Source organism: Sprattus sprattus (assembly GCF_963457725.1).
Source record: "Sprattus sprattus genome assembly, chromosome: 20".
In the NCBI taxonomy this organism is placed as follows: domain Eukaryota; kingdom Metazoa; phylum Chordata; class Actinopteri; order Clupeiformes; family Clupeidae; genus Sprattus; species Sprattus sprattus.
The window spans coordinates 21,036,495-21,058,430 of NC_137918.1; the positions used below are offsets into that span (position 1 = coordinate 21,036,495).

The window sequence follows — 21,936 nt, forward strand, 5'->3', positions numbered from 1 at the left end:
AGCTATTCATGAGTCCTCCCTCTGCATGAAGGACGATATGAAGAATTCTTGATTTTTCTGACATCCATTGAGGCAACTCACCTGAAGTCAACCCAGAGCTGGCCAGCAGTAAGCAGCCCCAGCCACTCACTGGCCTCCCAGTTTTTGGACACCATGATGGGGACCATGAGCTTCTGTCGCGCGTCAGCATAGTTCAACTCTTTCTTGCAGCTTCGTGAGGCCTGGTAAGCAGGGGTCATGAAGGGACACACAACGACTGCTTCCTCCACACCAGCAGCCATGCTGTGCGCACACACACAACACACACACACACACACACACACACACACACACACACACACACACACACACACACACAGCACACACACACACACACACACACACACACACACACACACACACACACACACACAGCACACACACACACACACACACACACACACACACACACACACACACACAGCACACACACACACACACACACACACACACACACACACACACACACACACACACACACACAGCACACACACACACACACACACACACACACACACAGAGAAAGAGAGAGAGATGATTATCTGTCAGATTTTGTACCCACTGAACAAGTCTGCTTTCAATAATTCAGTTGCATTAAAAAAAAGAACCTCTAGTAAGCATTATATCATTATATACTTCCAGTGGGACATTTAAAAGTCCTTGTATCTGATTAACCCTGCCGGTCTCTAGCACCCCCACAGTGGTTGTTCCACACATTCACACTGTCATTATAGGATGTCAAAGCCAAGTCAACGTGTTTATTGTCGCATACACCAAATTGCTTCAGTGCAGCGAAATTCTTAAGACTTGGCAGCCAACACCCACGCAGTAGACCAAATACATATAACAGAGTAACATATACCAAAAATAACATATACCCAAAAAATAACGTATAACACAACATCTCTAATGCAGACTTTGTATATGTTTAGTTTATCAATTTCCCTTAATTTCTGAATGAAAGTCTACGACTAAAGAATATTGATTTGTGTACTAGAAAGACTGTAATAAAACAACACCTTTCAATGCAAGTCTGAGCATCACAACTCACCAGTCATTGATATTGCCTGAGACCCCTCCTTCAATATCCATCCACACCTGGAAGCCATTCTCCAAAAGCCTGTCATATACCTTCTTCACCAGTGCCTGGTCATCCCACTGGTAAGAAAGCATGATATGACTGGGCATTGTGATAACCCTAGGTATGCAATTATACTGCAAACTGCAGTTTAACAAAGGTACAGAATTTATCAACCCAAAATATATCGGGTACAGACACAAGCCAGGCGGAAGTCAAACAGGACTGTTTGCTTGAGGCAGAATCTCAGATTTCACCTGTTGCTAGGTTGCAATTTACTCCATCAGCCAATGGGATGCTTCACTATTCTTCATACTAGTTAAGCACCTTGCTGTTAGAAGCCAAGCCAGATAGGTATAAAATCAGGAGCAGTTAAAAATTCGCCGATTGTATTTTTGTACTCATTGCGACGTTCTTTAGCTGGGGTTATCTTAAGCTACAACAGATAGGCCCGTATGGGTCCCCAGTGAGTCAGCCTGAGCAAAAACATGTCTCACACACGTACACCACTAGGAGGAGATGTAGACTATCATTTCAGAACTGATAGCCTTGGTCTTCGCTATTATTGTTCAAATGAATTTGGTTCATAGCTCATTTGGCTAGTTCGCTTCAATTTAAGTATAGACTATAAGTAATAATGTAATTCCTTTCATGCTCATAAAAACACACACAATGTTTAGACATCTCTCAAACCATGACGGTGATGGTGACAACAATGTCTCAGTTTAAAAGTAAGCTACCTGCGGAAAACCTCAGTAGACATGTCACAATGTAAGTTTTTCTTTCATTTGTTTTAGTAGTAAATTAAACAATAAGTATTTTCTCACCTGCCGTCTGTAATAGCCTGTCTGTCACGTGACTTGCACACTTGGCACTCGAGTCTTGGGACATGAAGCGTGACAGAAGGCACACGGCGCTTAACCCGAGAGATTGCTATCTTCGTCTAGGGGCATTCAAAAGTCCGACTGACATCTTGCCGAAGTGACACCGAAAGGGTTTGAGCAGAAACAGTTTTGGATACATTTAAAAAACAATCGTGAGTTATTTTGAAGATGTGGGTGTAAATAGAAAAACAACTTTGACCATGTTCTGCGCGCTTAAATGCAGTGGCGTGTGGTGTGGCCGAACGCACCTTTCAGCGCGGCAATAAACGGAAGGAAAATGCAGTATAAGGTGCGAAATGCAAGACATATATGAAGACCGTTTTCAAGATGTGGTCGTCGAAAGTAATCAGCTGCGTGGGTATTGTCTGTCACCTATTTGCAGTTTGCCTTCTCTGCGGGCAGTCCTGTGCACAGGTGTACAACCTCAGTCTCTCCGTTGAAGAGGGGCTTCCAGCAAGAACAATCGTTGGTGACATACGAGCTGGACTGCCTCAGAGCACTCAAACCAGTGGATTCTTCATATCCGAAAGCAGAGAGTCCTACGTGTTTAGGGACCTAGAAATAGATGGAGATACGGGAATAATTTCAACAGCTGTGGTCCTGGATAGAGAGAAAAGAGACAGGTATGGTTTTGTTGCTGCTACTCTCACAGGGGAAGTGATCAAAGTAACCATAGTGGTCAAGGATGTAAATGACCACTTTCCAGTGTTTCCTTCTCCTACTGTGCTTTTGAATGTGTCTGAATTAAGCCCACCTGGAACTCGCTTTGAATTTGAGGGGGCACGAGACCAGGATGAGGGTGACCTGGGGACTCAGGGGTACCGGATTACGGACAGTGCGATGCAAGAGCTCTTCAAGGTGGAGGTGCGCAGTGGAGGAGGCAGTGTGGACCTCATCCTTTTGGACAAATTAGACAGAGAAGTAAGAGACTTTTACAACCTCACCATAGAGGCTTTTGATGGGGGAATTCCACAGAAAACAGGAAGATTGCAAGTGCATATTAATGTAATGGATGAAAATGATAACCCACCTGTGTTCAACCAGACAGAATACCGAGTGCTCGTTTGGGAAAATGCCCCGCTCTTTACCCCTGTTTGTCAGGTGTATGCCACAGATCTCGATTTAGGGGCGAATGCCCTGGTCACCTATGAGATCAACCGCCGTCAAAGTGACCCCAATGAATATTTCATCATCGATGAGAATACAGGAGTGATCAGTGTTAACAGACCCTTAGATCACGAGATGCAAACTTTCTTCGAGCTGATTGTTAGGGCTTTGGATGGCGGGGCTCAACCAGAATCCAGCAGTACTTTTGTGGGCATTAGGGTCCTGGACATCAATGATAACAGTCCCAGCATCAGTGTCCTGTTTCTCAGTGGATCCGGAGAGCCAGAGGTTTCTGAAGACGCAAGCCCAGGGGAGTATGTTGCCCGGATATCAGTCAATGACCCTGACTTAGGGGAGGGCAACATGTTGTATGTTGATCTTCAAGGAGGAGATGGCAAGTTCATCCTGAAGCAAACTGATGACTTTCTGTATGCCCTGTGTGTGGCAGGGCAGCTGGACAGGGAGGAGGTTGACCTTTATGAGCTGAAGGTCATAGCTGCTGACTTTGGAGTGCCCCCCCTGCAGACGGAGAAGACTGTTTTAGTCCGAGTGTCTGACGTGAACGATAACGCTCCTGTGTTTGAGCTGGAGTACTATGTGGCCCATATTGTAGAAGATGCTAATCCAGGTAGCACACTCATACAGGTGAGGGCCCACGATGCAGACGAGGCCCTCAACTCAGACCTTCTCTACAGCATCCTTGAGTCCAAGTGGGATAACCTCATCAGAATTGAGCCCCAGTCTGGCCTCATCACTACTAGAACAAGCCTGGACCGTGAGAAAGAGGCAGAGATGCACTTCCTGGTTGTGGCAGTGGATGGAGGATCTCCACCTATGTCATCCACTGCAACTGTCACCATCTACATTGAAGACGTCAATGACAACAAGCCAGTGTTCGACCAGCAGCTGTATAATGTCTCCATTCAGGAACACATCGCTGTTGGGAGCTGCTTCTTACAGGTACGTGGCTAACATTCAGGAAAAAAAATATTCAGTTTAGTTCAATTCAGTTCTCCTTTTATATTTTAAAAAATCCTCACAAATATATCCAGTATCTAGATACAGCACTGCTGCACCTCATGTGTATGTTTTCAAGAAGTCCTCTTTAGATTGAAATCAAGAGACTGCACACATCATGTCTTTTTTTACTTTGGAATGCATAATATTTGTTACTCATGTGAGGTCACAAATGGGGTGAGTCAGAGTTCACAAAACAAGATGACATAGACCATTAGGGAAATGAACGAGAGGCCGTCAGGGACAGAGGGTTTGGTTATTATGGGTCGTATGTTTATGACCTAGCATGCAGCAGGCTGAGGCCTACTTCTTCTAACAGAGATCTCACGAGCACATCGTCCACCTCTCACGAGAGGAACAGTGCCAGGCTTTCTCTGGTGGCACAAAGGCACCAGTGTTGGGTGGATGAGACAGGCCAGGACACAATCTGTCCCTTGGGCAGCAGCTTAGTGTTGTGTTTATGTAGTCTGACTACTCTGAATCCTGGTACTACCGCACTCTTGCCTGGTACAAAGGGACAGCCTTGACAATGAAGGCAAAAGACCCAGACAGCATATATTTTTTTTTCGAATGAGATAATACAATATTATTTGGTCTGCATTATAACTCTTTGGATATTAACTATTGTGTTGTTAGTTCATCTGTTGAATTACTGTCAAAGTTAACCAGAAATACATTTAACGGGTTGTCCTACTTGCCGTTACTAACTTCTTTGGCACTTGAAAACTGATAAAAAGCAGAATATGAACAAATAATTAAATTTCTAAGTGATAGTGCCCCAGTTACACTACACAGTAAAACCAGCTGAGTGGATTGTGCTAAATATATCATTCTTATAAATGTATATAAGTCTGCACTGATAATCAGAAATGTCTTGAGCCAATACTGAATTTGAGAGATGTCCCACCATGTTATTGCCTTGCCACTGGCTGCTCTCTGTGTCCATGAATGGATGAATGGTTTCACACAATGATATTAATCAGCAAAGCAGTCTCTTCAGACTAATTGGGAAAGAACTATTACCAAATACTCGCTGAACCCTGCCCAGACTACAGCCACCCGATAGTGTAAGACTCCAACCATCACTTACTATCTCATCAGTGCTCAGATGCTAGGACCAGGCCTGCCGTGTGTCTTGCTCAGACCCAGGGACAAGATGATCTCCAAAATACCCAAATCAAACCCCCAAACATCCTCAAATTCAATGTGAATTTCAGTGGAAATATTTGATTTTGAAAGCTACTTTCATTAGTAGTACACGGGGCTAAGGGGATCAAAACTGCTGATAGGAGGCGTTTTTCAGCCATTAAATGTGAGTTCTGTCTTATGTCTACATTTAATGAGTGCTGGAGTGAGTGCTTGTACTTATTTGCGACCTTTCCTTGTGGTGTAGCACTGTCATGCGCCCAGGTCACTCTAGACCTCTGGCAAAAGGTTTTGCTCTGCAAATACAGAATGAGAGTATGTGTCTTATTTCAACAAGTGATACATTTGAGGCTTAGACTTTGACCAGCAACATCACCATCACAAGGTCCATAAACTTGAGTATGATATCACTTTTATGGCAGGATGTTTATGGGAACTATTAACTGCACTGCTTAGAAATGTGTCATGGGGGAAGTGTGGAGAAAGGCAGATAAGGACAGGGTATGTGGGTAAAATGTTAGCGTTCCCTCAGATCTGAAGCGCAGCAAACAACCATAAACTTTGATCTAAGAAGCCAAAAGGTCCTTTATCAGTTCTTAACTGCTCTACCACATTGTCAGTCACGCTAATGGAATGACTCACATGTAATGCTCCTTCAACATAAGTATTTTCAAAGCAAATGTCGATTTTTATTATAGTAATATTCTGGATAAAAACATTAACACTTCACACAGAACTAGTACTACTACAAAACAAATTAAAAGAGCTGTGTTTAGGGTTTGAATTGTAATGTATGTATTATAATCATACTTCCTTGTAAGCTGCACATTGGCATTGCAAGAGAGACATCCTCATGGTCTCTTCTTCAGTAAGCAGACATCTCCATTTGTGGGATAAGCATGAGTATTTTTAGCACTGCTTGCCAATACATTGCCAGATTACCCACTACTAGAGCTTCGCCCACAGGTTCGCCCACAGGTTCACTGTATTATCCATCACTGACTACCCATGTGTTAACAGATGTAGTATAGCCTTCCTTTTCAGGCAATTAGCACAAATCACTGAAAATGTCAAAACATTTTATAGCCAAAAGGAAAAAGTCATTTTAAGACTTCAAATAGAACCTAATAATTCCACATGGAGCTGGAAGGCTCCAAAATGGAGTCTTGAATTAAACAGAACCTGGTTCTCTAGAATCTTTTTCTTCACTTTAGGTCTTGAACATGAATAATGTGATTTTATATATAGAAAAAGTTTTGAAAGCAACTGAATTGTCAATGGTGGCAATGGGCAATCAAACACCGTTTCAAAGACTGATTTAGATTGAAGTTAGGTTTTTGTCACGTGTACAGGGGCTGTCCATTTATGGTTACAGCTTAAATACCACGAAAATAGACTTGAGATAATTTGGAACTTCCTAGCTGTATCCATTTTTCAAGGAATTGTGTGGCTTGATACCGTTCCCCTTTGATGACAGTTCTGTTTTTTTTTTACTCTAAAGTTGGAAAAGGGATGCACAGTTACATACTAGAGTTTATTTCATGCAAAATGTCTGACATTAATCTCGTCCAGTGTTATTATAGAGTGAGTTATGTTGACAGTCCATGCAGGACAGGTGGGAACCAAAAAGTGACGGGTCACAAACACGCACACACACACACACACGCACACGCACATGCACATGCACATGCACATGCACATGCACATGCACATGCACATGCACATGCACATGCACATGCACATGCACATGCGCATGCACACACACAAACAAAGACACAATGCTGTAAACCCAGGTGTTTCATTAACCAGATAATACTGTGATAATGGGATCCGCTGTCTGATAATGGGAATCGGAGGGATTACTGCTGCTGTATTCCAATGGTTTATGGGAAAACAAAGACCCAATTAGGCTGCTTTGCCACGCAAGAAGAACATCCTTTAAGAGGGAAGAGGTTATTTGTGCAGCTGTTTCCAAGGAGTTGTTTACTGCCACCATATGCACTTTTTGGAGTGGTGACTTTAGACAGTGCATCAATGTGTTTGTTTCATCTGCGCTTCATCTTGTCCTGTCCAGTGTCAGACTAGTTCCATCTATACATGCCTCAGTGCCCCTAATAAACTACTGATGAATAAGTCAAGCTGTACACAAAAACACAGTTTCTCATCTTCTATGGCCACAGACTGTTGTGTCAGTGATTCTTTCCCTTCACCACATTCTGTTTAAGGTCTCTCCTAATCTGAGGGGCAGATGTGCCACAGAATACCTGTCCTAATCCCTGAGCTTCTCTCAGTGATTCCACCTGGACTGCCAAGCACCAGGCCCAGGACACAATAGCCAGTGTCTTAATAGGATGAGAAATTAAGCAGACCTGTCAACAAACAAAGTACATCAAGGCAAACACAAGGCAAAGGTCAATTAGTGTTGACATTGTTCTCCTGAACATTTCTTAAGGTGTCTGGGTGAGGTGAAAGCTCACACTAAAGGTATCTCAGGACTCTGGAGATGTAGAGCAGTATATTTATTCAATAACAATTTCAACCGGGCTCACTCACAGCACAAGGATAAAAGTGAAGCATCGCAAAAGGTTTATATACTTAAGATTGATCTAATTCTGACGCCATATACGTTTTAACATGTCAGTCAGTCTTTTGAATATAGATGTTATATATAGATATGACATAATTCTTCAGACATACATTGTGAATGTGTGTTCATGTCTCCCACAGGTGACTGCAGTGGATGCTGATGGCAGTGAGTTTGGGCTTGTGCGATACTCCCTCTCCGACGGCTTCGACAGGGAGGACCAGCGGCCTCTCTTCCACATCAACCCTCTGACGGGGGAGATCTGTGTTGATCAGGATATAGACCGTGACGCAGGGCTCATCACCTACGACCTCCAGGTCAAAGCTGAAGATCAGGTGAGATAAGAGGGAGTGATGGATAATGAAGGCCGTTTGGGATAATCCAGTTGTACCCCTTCTCTGAATCAGAAACAGATTTATTGTCATGTAGGTGTACGCCTAGCTGAAATTTGCTCTGGTGTATGGGTGCATACAGTAAACATAAAAACATACATACACACACAGTTAGTACTACACATAACATAAAACATAGAACATAGAAACACACTAAGTACTACAGTTATAACACAGTATGGAAACAGATATATATAAAAGAGTGTAGAGTGTATTCTCTGTTGTAATGGGTGAATGTCTGTGATTGAGCAGGGCGGTCTCAGTGCCCAGGCATATGTCCATCTTGAGGTGGAGGACCTGAATGATAACGTGCCCGTGTTTAACCCTGAGCGATACATCACAAGCATCAGCGGACACACTCAGCCTGGAACAGAAATCCTAAATGTCATCGCCACTGACCGGGACTCGGGCCTCTATGGGCGAATCACATATGAGCTCCAGGCCGGAGACTCCTCCTCTCTGTTCTCTGTGGACAGAACATCAGGTGAGCAGGACAGCATCTTCAATTTCACCTCTCTCGTCCAGGCGTCATGACTGTCACCAACCTTGATTCAGTTCAACCTTTCTTGTCCAGGCGTCATGACTGCCATCAGCCTTGATTTGGTTTCAGTTGAACTACAGGGGGAGCTACAGTATATAAGTATATAAAATATACATGAGAGATCTACTCTGAGACGGATGAGCTCCAAACAATACACACTTTCATTATAGAATGAACAGCAGAGAAGCTCTTAATATGAGCATAATAATGATCTTATTATATCTTATTATAATAATTATGTTGATTATCCCCGCACAATAGTGTGCAAATGATAGAAAAAAGTGCAAGTGTAAAAGATCCAGATTTGTATAAATAACCTTCAGTGGATGTTTTCTGTTCATGACTGGAGTGTAATCTGTAGCTCTTGGTGTGTGCACAGGAGCTTTAGCAAGAGGGCCTAGTCCCCGCCAGGAGGGGTGTCACTTTGTGTTTGTTTAATCCCCTCACCCCCAGTCCCAGTCCCAAACCATTAAGTGTTGTGATGGGGCTAATTGTGTAGCACAGATAGACCTTCCTCGTAAGAAAAAGGGCAGTGTCCTCTCTCAGTGTGTCAATCTGCCCATAATGCATGTAGCTGATGTAAACTTTACCCTGACCTTAATTGGGCACATAATGATGTTCTGTTCTTTTCTGTTAAGCTAATGGTGGCTACATAAGCAGCCTTACTTATGATATTATACACATAATTACAATGACCTTAGTGTCCATTCACTCTTCAAATGGTGTGTCCTATCTCTTCCTCATGTTTCTCTTTTTTATGTGCCATCATTGTTTACGGTCACATGCAGCAGAATGTGACCACACAGTCTTTCGGAAGCCGGTGACTCATTTAAAAAACAGTAGTAAAGCCACTCATGCTTATAAAGACTCTCTCACACACACACACACTTGCACGTGGGGTGTGGTGGTGTATAAGCTTCCTGCGGTGGCCATAATCATTCTGGTCATCCCTCAGCAGGGGTCTGTCAGACTTACGGCGTTGTCCCTTAAACCCCCCCCCCCCATCACCTCCGCTTCGTTCTGCCATACAGCTACTCAAATTACACAGGGCTACGGATATGGCCCATGCTGTTTACTCCCAGTAGGAAAGGGTAAAAATATAGATAGGGTTAGGAAAATAGATAGTTAAAAGCTTAAATGTAGCTGGATCTGTTATTGTATTTTTTTTTTTTAAGTTTTTAAATTAATGTTAATACTAATTGAAATGTTACTCTGGGTACTATTATCATATCATTCATTCAATTATTTTTATGAAGTTTTATTTTAAAGTGTGCAGGAAGATTGTACCATAGCAACAAGCCAACTTGCTTGCCCATGTTTGCTTCCTGAGATGAATCTCATTGGCTAGTCTTCTTTCTAGTTTTCTACGCCTTATATTGTGTATCAGCCATCTGTGGCATAGGACCTAATGGAGGCTTTGGAAACCAGTGGAACTCAAAATCTGTGAGATTTAGAGGTAAAAGGAGGTGATGAAGTTTGCAGGGTTCACGCCATCTGTTTCCCTCTGGCTTTGGAATGGTCAAACTGTCAGACTGGATTTCTACACCATTTGTTGAGTATTGTGCACATAGGTGGAGATCCCGGGTGGGACGTCCCCCCCCCCCCACATAAAGTTGTCCCCCCCAACAGTCATTGTAAATACAATTCTGCAGTTCTACATCTGCAATTGTGTCCCCCCCCCCCCAGGAATGACTCTCTGAAATGTCAGCATGTATTGTCCCCCCCTACAACGAAATGGGATCTCCGCCCCTGATTTTGCATATGGATATCCACAATGCATGATAATCTGAATCTAAAAGTGTACACATTTATTAACTTGCAAAGTGATATGCAGTCTAGTTCTCTGATTGCTAAATGTACATTGTGAGTATGTCAAGTCTTAACAATTGTACCAAGCTATCACATAGCCACTGAAGAGATATTCCCATCTCTCTCTCTCTCTCTCTCTCTCTCTCTCTCTCTCTCTCTCTCTCTCTCTCTCTCTCTCTCGGTACATGTGCGTGTGTGTGTGTGTTTGAGCCTGCATGTGTACAGGCATGTTATGATGTATAATGTACTCTATATTAAGTGTTCACTGTTGGTGTCTGTGTCCACATGCAGGTGCTGTGTACCTGACCTCTGCTCTGGGCCACCTGGGCAGTGCCAGTGTGAAATTCTCCATTTCGGCTCAGGATGGCGAGGGCCGGGCGTCTGCTCAGCCTGCCAACGTTACAGTCCACATCCTCCACAGCGCCCAGGCTCCTGCCATGTTCCAGCGCTCTCACTACTCCTGCTCTGTGTCCGAGGACGCACCCGTGGGCACGACTATGGGCATGGTCCAAGCCCTCAACCCTGCCAGTGAGTATATCTGCCTGACAGACAGTGCTGTGATATACACCACAGCTGATAATGTATGAAATAATAAGAAATATTTGATTATTGCTGATCGACTATATTCAGATGCCTTTAATGAAATAATCAACTCAGGCATACACAGCAATTCAATCAGAACAGTTCAGGCATGGCATGTTGACCCCTTTAATGACCTTTCACCTTTTTCACATCGGGCTTGAAAGAAAGTGTTCTCCATTTTGTGGAGGTTTGGTCACTGGTTACCTAGCTCACCCTTTACAGCTTCCTCTCAAAACTGCTATTGCCTGCTAAGAAAACACTGGTGCCAGTTGAATAGGGGAGAGGGAAAAATATGATAAAGTACACTCAAAACAAAGCATGTTCTTACAATTCACAAAGATACTTTGGACTGCACCATGGAAGACAGGCTAAGGGCTCAGATACACATACGCGTTTTTGTAAAAACGCGACGCGAGCAAATGCATTGATTCCTATGGTACGGCGCGTTTAAAGCGTGCGGCCCTTCTCCACCACGCGTTGCGTCTTTGAAGCGTTTTTTAGGTGCGCTTAAAAGTTGAACTATTCTCAACTTTCCAGCGCAAGGCAGGGAAGTGCACCGCTTCTGTTTTGGCCGCCGCACTTTGCCAAGGCGTTACTGAAGCGTTTCTGCCTGAAAAAAGACGCGTATGTGTATCTGAGCCCTAAACATGTATGTGTGTCACAGGGCATGACAGGACTAACAAAGGGGATTAGTTTGCTAGGCTTGGCTGGCAAGTTCTTTTCTACCTCTGGGCATCTTCGCAGGGCATCCCTGAATGACAGAGAGAAGCTTAGAGAGACTTGGTAACCTTTTTGGAAAACACTTTTACACGTCTATCTGATTGTACAAAACCTGAGTCTCTCAATTCTTGTTTGAAATTGTGCTGTTTACATGTTTTTGTGTTTGAGGAGTTTCAGTAAGTGCGTGTAAAAGACAATTAACAGATTGCCATTAGCATTGGCACTAGGACTTTGACAGTTGCTTAAGTGGTCATAAAGAGATAAGAGAGAGTAGACAAAGAAAACAATGGCAACTGCCAATTGTTTTTAGTGCACTTGGTTACACGGATATCTAAATTCGTTTGTGTCTGAAAATACTCCACATTCGACTTAAATGGAAAATGAGTCAATGGATTGTTACCATTGAGTCTTATACTGGTGGTGTCTTTCAGGCAGTAGACAGTCAATTGAGGTTGTCATGCCGATTAACAGATAAATCCTACAAAAATCAAGAATGGGCCTCTTTGCCTGTGTGTGTGTGTGTGTGTGTGTGTGTGTGTGTGTGTGTGTGTGTGTGTGTGTGTGTGTGTGTGTGTGTGTGTGTGTGTGTGTGTACATGTGGTTTGGGGGGGCAGGGTCCTAATCACCCAAGCCGTGCTGAGCCCCCTAAGTATAGTTCGCACACAAGCACAAAACAAGTGGATTAGGAAGAGCAAGACTTCATTTAAGATGAGACATTGCAGATTGTGACTTTGGTTAGAAAGTCTTATAATGGATTTTCATGAGCTCATTGTCTGTAAATACATTATAGTTTTTCTGCCAGCTGTGTTCTCATACTATTCTCATTCTAGAATAGCCTCTTTCATTACTTTCATGAATTTGTTCACACTTTCCGACCCTGAACAATCTTAGCAATGTATAGAAGACACCCGCAAAAAGGGAACAATATGTGGAATATACATTCATTAATATTAAAGATATACAGAATCTTCAGCGGCAGGAGGGAATCCTATATAAATATTAAAAGGACAATGTGCGTGTGGGTATGTGTGAATACTGTGTATGTACTGTACATATGGTCATAAGAACTTCTCTATCTTGTGAATCTAAAAGAACAGAAGTATAAGATGAGAACAAATGTCATCAGTAGCATGGATATAGTACTGCCCGCTACATATCTAACCAGCCCGCTACAATAATGATAAGTAAAATGTCGCTGTGTGGTAAAAGAACATGCAGCGGAGTCGTGGGCACAATCTGTTATCAGTTTTAATACACCTCCAACACAGCAGTAAGGGGGCGATTACACACGAGGGTAGCAATGCTGGTATCCCTTTGACAGACTTCCAAGCAAGGGAAAGTCTTGAGGTGTGTCACACCAATTATCGCCTCATTAGCAACAACACCTGAGCCCAGTAGTGGAACCAACAAAAAATATATACATATATACAGAGATTTGGGGAAGTTCATAAAAAGCACTAAACTTCATTTTTTACATTGTTACACATGCATTTGTCTCCATTTCCAGATTCTGTGGAGTCCCTATCCTACAGGATATCCTCTGGGGACCCCCAGGGCCTGTTCTCCGTGGACGCTGAGACGGGTGTCATCACCACGAGACAGCCGCTGGACCACGAGTCCCTCCCCTACGCCATCCTCATCGTCCAGGCACACACCGGCACCTCTCCGATGTACAGCAGCACCCATGTCAATATTACCATCACTGACGTCAACGACAACCCCCCCACGTTCGCACGGCCTTTTGACACCATCACCATTTCCCAGAACACCCTTCCCGGCACGCTGCTTTTCATCGCACACGCTCACGACGGTGACAGTGGCTCCAACGGAAGGATCCGGTACTCCCTGCGATCAGGGGAGAAACTTTTCTCCATGGACTCTGTCCTGGGCACGCTGTGGCTCAATGCCAGTCTCTCAGGTCACCAGCAGGCATCGCACACAGTAGAGATATTGGCAGAGGACGAGGGCTCACCAGTGTTGTCCTCCCGCTTGACTTTAATTGTAGATGTTGATCAGTCATCTGCTGCCGAAGACACGTTAGCCTTTGAGACGCTGGTGTACCAGGTGGAGATTGGGGAGAACGCCCAGAAGGACACCCGGGTCATCCAGGTGCGAGCCCACATGAGCCCCCAGGGGAGAGCAGCCCCGGCCCCCTCCAGCCCCAGCCTCTCATACACCCTGGAGTCCCTCTCTGGCTCTCCTCCCTTCCTCATTCACCCGGAGAGTGGCTGGATGTTTCTCTCAGAGGGCCTGGACTACGAGGTCCAACCCGTGTATCGGTTCCGTGTGCGTGTGGCCTCGGTGAACGATGGTGAGACGTCCGAGGTCAGCGCCATGGCTGCAGTAGTCGTCATGGTACTGGATGAGAACGACAATGCGCCCGTTTTCAGCCGGAGGGACTACTTTTTCACCGTGCAGGAGGGGCCCGCTCCACTGGGTCTGATCGGCACGGTGAAGGCAACGGACCGGGACTCAGGGAAGAACGCCCAGCTGTCTTACATCCTGTTGTCAGACGGGAAACACTTCCGCATCAACTCCAAAACAGGCATGTCACACTTTATACAGTTATTGTAATAAACCACATTGTGTCAGGTAGATGACCAGTTAATATTTTTATAATTTATTCATAAGATTTGTGAAACAAGGAGGTGAGATCTACTTAACGAACTACTATGGCATTTAACCGCTTTCATCTTTCTACTCAGAGCATTGATGTGTGTTCTCTTTTCTTGCTCTCTTTCTCTTTCTGTTTCTCTGCCCTTATCCTTGGACCAGGTGAGATCATAAACTGGGTGGCTTTGGACAGGGAACAGCAGACCCAGCACACTCTTAAGGTGATGGTGACGGACCAGGGACACCCTCGCCTCAATGCCACGGCAACCATCCACATCCTGGTGACAGACATCAACGACAACCCTCCTCAGTTCACACACCTTCCCTCTGGCAGAGAGCTCAATCTCCAGGTCTTTAAAATCTACCTCTCATGTTTCAACTGTACATCCAGTGCCGCCGCTCCCATGCGTAGGGCACCAAGTCCTGAGGGGGCACCAAAAAAAAGGCAACTGAAAGAAAGTGTCCCTCATTTGGGAAACTTTTTTTTGGCTTATTGAAGTAGGACGATGGAAATGCCTTCATGTTTTGTATTTGGATAGGCATTTCCCTCCTGCTGTCATAATTCATTTTACGATTTCATGGTTGTGAGAGCCAGTGAGCCCTGCTGTCATGAGATATGAGAAAGGATGGAATACATTTATTTTGTCAATATTATGTTCGATATATATGTTAATGCCTTTTTTAAGTTGTTTAGCCATTTTCACTCTGGCAGGGGGACTGCCAATGGAAACTAGCCTTTTGGCTACAATTGGGTGCATTTACATTTTAATGTTTATTAATGTACACTGTCCCTCTTCATCAAATAAACAAACTGAACTGAACATGATCTGAGTGCTCCTGTCTCACAGGTGTGGGCTGGATTACCTGTCGGCTCGGTGATAACCAACATGTTTGCTAAGGACCTGGATGCAGGGGAGAATGGAACAGTCAAGTTCTCTCTGGAAACTGGTATGTACATTTAACAAAGAGACAAAATCACTCATTTAAAAGCCAAGGAAATTAGTGTTGTTAAGTTCTGGATTTACTGACTTGCGAGCTGTGTGGTTTTGCAGACATGGACCACTTTGAGATCGACCAGCGCAGCGGAGACATTAGAACATCCACCAAGTTCTCCCAGAGTCCTCAGGCACACTACACCTTGACCGTGGTGGCCAGGGACGGAGGCACGCCCCCCCTGGAGGAGAAAGCTGTAATTCACCTACAGGTGCAAACACAATCCATGTTAAGATAACTGGAAATGCCGATCATTGTTACTAAAAGACTGTATCTGTGATTTTTAGATTTGAAAATATAGGTTCATATTTTTAGTCCTCATGATTAAGTTTTTATTACTTTGACCTTCCCCAGATTCTCAACATGGGGAAAGTGAAAGCCCGCTCTGAATCGAGCATCAAACACTTCTCGGTGCGCGAGGATGCCAAGGTGGGCACCGTCATCGGCTGTCTGGGGCTGTCAAGGGCCCGCGTCGGGCAGGTGCGCTACTCTATCGCGGAGGGGGACGGCAGTCTGCACTTCGGAGTGGATGCGTCGTCTGGAGATCTGTACGTGGCACAGCCTCTGGACTATGAGGCGACACAGCGCTACACCCTCTCTGTGCAGGCGTTGGCACTGCCCGCGGTCAACACCTCCATGCTGGTGGTGGTGGTGGTGAGGGACATGAACGACCACGCTCCCTGGTTCCCGGGAGCCGACACCGTCCTGTCGTTTGGAGTCGAAGAAGACGTGGCCGTGGGGACCGCGGTGTACGCCTTCAACGCGCGGGATGCAGACGGGAGCCTGCGTTACAGTGCCCTCCGGTACTCGGTCACCTATGACGTCTCATCTGGTGAGGAAGAGCTGCCGTTTGAAGTCGATCCCTACACAGGAGTCCTCACGACCGTCGCTCGGTTAGACCGCGAACGCTTTCCTGTGTACATCGTCACCGTGACCGCCACTGACCAGCCGGAGAAGACAGACAATCAAAAGCAGGCGTCCATTACTGCCCAGGTGTTCCTGCTGGACGTCAATGACAACAGTCCTGCCATTGTTTCCATGGAGACCATCCATGTGGCGGAGGACACGGAGGTTGGGAGTTTTGTGCATCATGTCATTGCTAGGGATACAGACGAGGGCAAGAATGGGCAGGTGACCTACAGCTTGCTGTCTGAGAATGAAGACAGTCTTTTCTCACTGGACAAGACAGGTATGCTCCCCTATCCTCTCTCCTAGGCACGACAGCATATGACAGTAAATGTCTACTGAGGAATTGGTCACAAATTGGCTGTTCCAAGAGAACTTACTTCTTCTGCCTCCCCCAAACAGGCTATAATGGTACAGCAGGTAGAGTCGTCAAGTAATCAGAAGGTTGCTAGTTCGATTCCCTGTCAAAGTGTCCTTGAGCAAGAAACTGAAACCCTTATTGCTCTGCTCCTGATGTGCAGTTTGCCATCAGTGTAAACGTAAAATGTATACATCCTTGTAAGTCGCTTTGGATAAAGGCGTCTGCTAAATGACTGACAATGAATGTCAGTAAATGTAAGGCGTCTGCTAAATGACTGACAATGAATGTAAATCTAAATGTAAACAACCATATTATACATAGTGTGACTGTATGTTGGCGCCTTCTGTATTATAACAGCTAAGAGAAAATGGGATTTTTGTGCTACTGATATTAGTAGTATGGAATAGTATGGAAAATGTATGATATATAATGATATAATTGCCTTGTTTGTATTCAGGCCTTCTACATTTGGCATCATCTCTGGACTATGAGAGCAGGTCTGTGCACACTCTGACCGTGCTGGCCTCGGACCAGGGCCACCCGTCGCTCTCCTCCACCCAAACCCTCACTGTGTCTGTGGGCGACGTCAACGACCAGGCCCCCCAGTTCCGGCAGAGCGTCTACAATGCCAGCGTGTCTGAAAACCGGGAGCCTGGAGAACACGTCATCACTGTCTCTGCCTTTGATGGAGACTCAGGTACCCACTATTACCACCCTGCTGTTTCTACCTGAGGGTGATCAACACCGCCACTAGATGGCAGTACTGTGTTTACTTATTTTGAGGGGTTGTGCTATTAGGGAACTGCACAGCAGTCTTAAGGTAAAGGAAAGGCCTAGGCCTTCTGAATGACACAGTATGTGATGCACACACAGACTGTTGATTATATGATGAGTCTGTTCTCTTCATGTATGTCTCTCAAAGGCGTATTAGTACTGTTAGGTTCACAGGCCAATAACAGACACCTGTGAAATACTAGGATCAGGATGAGTACGGCATTGATGATTTTCACTGCAGCTGCAGCAATCTAGACACTCAAACCTGACTGTAACTCTAGTGGATAATTTGCAGGTCAAGGTTTTCTTTAAATAATTCCCGATGGCAGTAGAGAACCATATAGGGCCATTCCCCTTCAGTCATGTAATATTTATTTGCTTTACAGTATTTCACTTTACCCCTTGCATTGAGCTGAATTACGCCGTGTTGACCTTAATTACATAGATAAATCAACACGCTGGCGTGATCATTTTCACACGTTGCTCGCCTCCAGCCCAATCTCTGTGCCTGTCCAATTACTAACAATTCCATAACTCTCTTGTGGAAATTCCTCTGCCAGTGTATCAGTGTCTCTCTCTCTCCGCTGGTGAGCCTGACATTCTTTGAGTGTGAATAGTCCAAGAACAGCAATCAAGTGCTCTCCTTTGAAAAGCTCTTGCGATGATTCCGTAACCAAAACCATCTGTGCTAATAACGCTGTTTTTTTTCTTCTTCTTTTGGGCCCATCTCCTGACACTAGTCTAAGAACGTTCATTTGGAATTTGACATAGATGTCCACTGAAGCCGCTCACATGCTGACATTTTGGTCCAGGAGTTTCCATTTTGTTCAGCGCTGTCCTTTGAGAGTGTTTTTTCTTGTGCATTGTACTCATCAGACTCGCAGCAGAATTCCTTGGCCTGAGCCTCTGGAAAGCAATTGTGGGGCTCTAGTTGAAGGAAACCCAATGCAGGAGGGAGAGAGTGGAAGAGAAATGTGTTTGTTGTCACCCCTATTTGTATTAATGATGTATACGAATTTGATTATGAATTCAGAATGAGATAGCGTTGTTTATTTTTGTAGAGGCTTACTTGGCAGTGCATGTGTGTGTCCCTGTCTTCTCAAAAGGAAGAGAAGGAGAGCGTGTATGCTTGAGTTTGTGTTCATTCTGCCTGGTCTAAGCCATTGCCCCCCACCCCAATGTTTTTTTTTTAAGAAACATGTCAGATCATATCTTTGGGTGATTTTACCCGTTAGCACTGTTTTCAATTTGCAGATGAGATAAGACTCAGAAACAGCACTTTGTAGGACAGGGTCATAAACAGTGCCCTGACCTAATGAAGTGTGAAAAAGGAGACTTTGGAATGGAATTTTTTGTTAATGTGTTGCCCTAAGCGGAGGAAGAGAAAATAGCCGTTTTGTCTGGTTATGATCAATCAGTTCACAAAATAGTCTCCTTCATTGTACTGAAACCTGTTCTGATTTGGAGTGAGATTTGGATCCCTACATGTGATGAATGTGCCTTCTGAAATCTCAAAACATTATTTATATACATGTATTATCTTTTTCTCCTATGTGTGTGTGTGTGTGTGTGTGTGTGTGTGTGTGTATGTGTGTGTGTGTGTGTGTGTGTGTGTGTGTGTGTGTGTGTGTGTGTGTGTGTGTGTGTGTGTGTGTGTGTGTGTCTGTGTGTCTGTGTGTGTCTGTGTGTGTGTGTGTCTGTGTCTGTGTGTGTGTGTGTGTGTGTGTGTGTGTGTGTGTGTGTCTGTGTCTGTGTGTGTGTCTGTGTGTGTCTGTGTCTGTGTCTGTGTGTGTGTGTGTGTGTGTGTGTGTGTGTGTGCGTGTGTGTGTGCGTGTGTGTGTGTGTGCGCATGTGTGTGTGTGTGTGTGTGTTTGTGTGTGTGTGAATATCTTACAGCTGAGAATGCTGCCATTTACTACAGTCTGTTGCCTGGCCCTGGCTACGACCTCTTCAGCATCAACTCTCACACGGGAGAGATCTGCACCTCTGCTCATCTCGACCGTGAGCTCCATCAGACCTTCACCCTGAGAGGTGAGTGCATGTGGCTGTTGTCCAGGAAACCCTGACCATGTCATCTTCAGCTTAAAAAGGCTTGGGGGACTAAAGTGTGTCAGTGGAAGTTTAGCTGTCTGTGCTTGGGGGACTATAGTGTCAGTGGAAGTGAGCTGTCTGTGCTTGGGGGGACTATAGTGTGTCGGTGGAAGTGAGCTGTCTGTGCTTGGGGGGACTATAGTGTGTCGGTGGAAGTGAGCTGTCTGTGCTTGGGGGACTATAGTGTCAGTGGAAGTGAGCTGTCTGTGCTTGGGGGACTATAGTGTCAGTGGAAGTGAGCTGTCTGTGCTTGGGGGGACTATAGTGTGTCGGTGGAAGTGAGCTGTCTGTGCTTGGGGGGACTATAGTGTGTCGGTGGAAGTGAGCTGTCTGTGCTTGGGGGGACTATAGTGTGTCGGTGGAAGTGAGCTGTCTGTGCTTGGGGGGACTATAGTGTGTCAGTGGAAGTGAGCTGTCTGTGCTTGGGGGACTAAAGTGTGGAAGTGAGCTGTCTGTGCTTGGGGGACTATAGTGTGTCGGTGGAAGTGAGCTGTCTGTGCTTGGGGGACTATAGTGTGGAAGTGAGCTGTCTGTGCTTGGGGGACTATAGTCTGTCAGTGGAAGTGAGCTGCTGTCTGTGCTTGGGGGACTATATTGTGTCAGTGGAAGTGAGCTGCTGTCTGTGCTTGGGGGACTATAGTGTGTCAGTGGAAGTGAGCTGCTGTCTGTGCTTGGGGGACTATAGTCTGTCAGTGGAAGTGAGCTGCTGTCTGTGCTTGGGGGACTATAGTCTGTCAGTGGAAGTGAGCTGCTGTCTGTGCTTGGGGGACTATAGTGTGTCAGTGGAAGTGAGCTGCTGTCTGTGCTTGGGGGACTATAGTGTGTCAGTGGAAGTGAGCTGCTGTCTCTGCTTGGGGGACTATAGTGTCAGTGGAAGTGAGCTGTCTGTGCTTGGGGGACTATAGTGTGTCAGTGGTAGTGAGCTGTCTGTGCTTGGGGGACTATAGTGTGTCAGTGGAAGTGAGCTGTCTGTGCTTGGGGGACTATAGTGTGGAAGTGAGCTGTCTGTGCTTGGGGGACTATAGTCTGTCAGTGGTAGTGAGCTGTCTGTGCTTGGGGGACTATAGTGTGTCAGTGGTAGTGAGCTGTCTGTGCTTGGGGGGACTATAGTGTGTCAGTGGTAGTGAGCTGTCTGTGCTTTGATTGAAGCTACAACATTTATTCGATATACCATGGAATGTTTAGAGTCAAATTTAACATGCCAAACTCAGAAACTCAGAAATCATTCACTGACTATGCACACGCACGCACGCACACACGCACACACGCACACACGCACGCAGATACACACAGGCTCAAGCACACACACACACTCACTCACGCATACACAAACACACACGCTCATGCACACAGACACACTCATTCAAGTGGACTTTAGTTACCTTCGACTCTCTCTCTCTCTCTCTCTCTCTCTCTCTATCTGAGGTCACTCTCTTGCCCTCTCACATCTGGTTTCACCGTCTGGCTCTGTAAAGCAGATTGCAGATTTTTCAACAGTCCTGCCATGCAACTCAGGGCAATAAATAATAGAAGGCTGATACACTCTCTGACTGCAACCTTATTGACGAGCCAGATTTATGGATCAGGGTCTTTTTAAGAGCCGTCAGAGATGTTTCTGTGATCCGTTGAACCACTGAAACATTTTTTATGACATATGCTGGTACATAGACGTTTTCATTTTTTGTTCCTACAAGTTCTAAACTCTCTAAAGCATGCGTTTGTATTAATTGCAATTATCAAATGCTTTCAGATGTAGCAGATGACAATGTTTCTGCTGTCAACAATGATGAGAACAATTACAGCTAATAACAATACTATAACTGGAAATCTTGATACGATTTTATGTCTGGCAAGAGTTATTGGAAGATGGATTGGCTTATTGAGTGCTTGAACAAGTGTCTGACTCATTTTCAGCTCATAGGGGTTGGAAAAGGAAGCAGAGCCTGATGAGGACCTTTCTATTGGGTTGTGTTTGAAGTTTTTTTTTGAAGTAACACTTGCATAATACCAATAAAGAAATCAGTAAAGTATTGATTTGATTCTGTTTGCAATTAATGTGCTCAGTTTCATAGATGTCTCAAAATAAGACATCGTATCACCAATCTGTGCCAGCATTTTTTAAAGACCTGACTTTATGGGATCCAGGCGATAGAGAACAAGTGTTCACAGTTTAATCCTTGTAACGCTTGCAAGCTGCTATCAGGCAGAATCTGGCGGTTAAATGTGACGGTTAGATAATGAAATCACACCGGATCAGCCGATGTTTTCTCTTTTCAAATTCATATTCAAAAGAAGCTTT

At 44.9% G+C, this 21,936-nt stretch overlaps 1 protein-coding gene across 1 annotated transcript in view; it reads left to right on the forward strand.

The window, feature by feature from the left end:
• Window positions 1–2,310: 2,310 nt before the first annotated feature.
• dchs2 (dachsous cadherin-related 2) overlaps window positions 2,311–21,936 on the forward strand; it is a gene marked incomplete at both ends in the record, with an annotated part of 32,192 nt that continues 12,566 nt past the window's right edge. Inside the window, 11 exons of the mRNA XM_080859609.1 lie at window positions 2,311–4,068; window positions 7,999–8,190; window positions 8,500–8,731; window positions 10,889–11,125; window positions 13,407–14,444; window positions 14,675–14,862; window positions 15,361–15,460; window positions 15,565–15,716; window positions 15,860–16,694; window positions 17,230–17,469; window positions 19,443–19,577. Coding sequence (XP_080715735.1) covers window positions 2,311–4,068; window positions 7,999–8,190; window positions 8,500–8,731; window positions 10,889–11,125; window positions 13,407–14,444; window positions 14,675–14,862; window positions 15,361–15,460; window positions 15,565–15,716; window positions 15,860–16,694; window positions 17,230–17,469; window positions 19,443–19,577 — 5,107 coding nt within the window. The remainder of the gene's footprint in view (window positions 4,069–7,998; window positions 8,191–8,499; window positions 8,732–10,888; window positions 11,126–13,406; window positions 14,445–14,674; window positions 14,863–15,360; window positions 15,461–15,564; window positions 15,717–15,859; window positions 16,695–17,229; window positions 17,470–19,442; window positions 19,578–21,936) is intronic.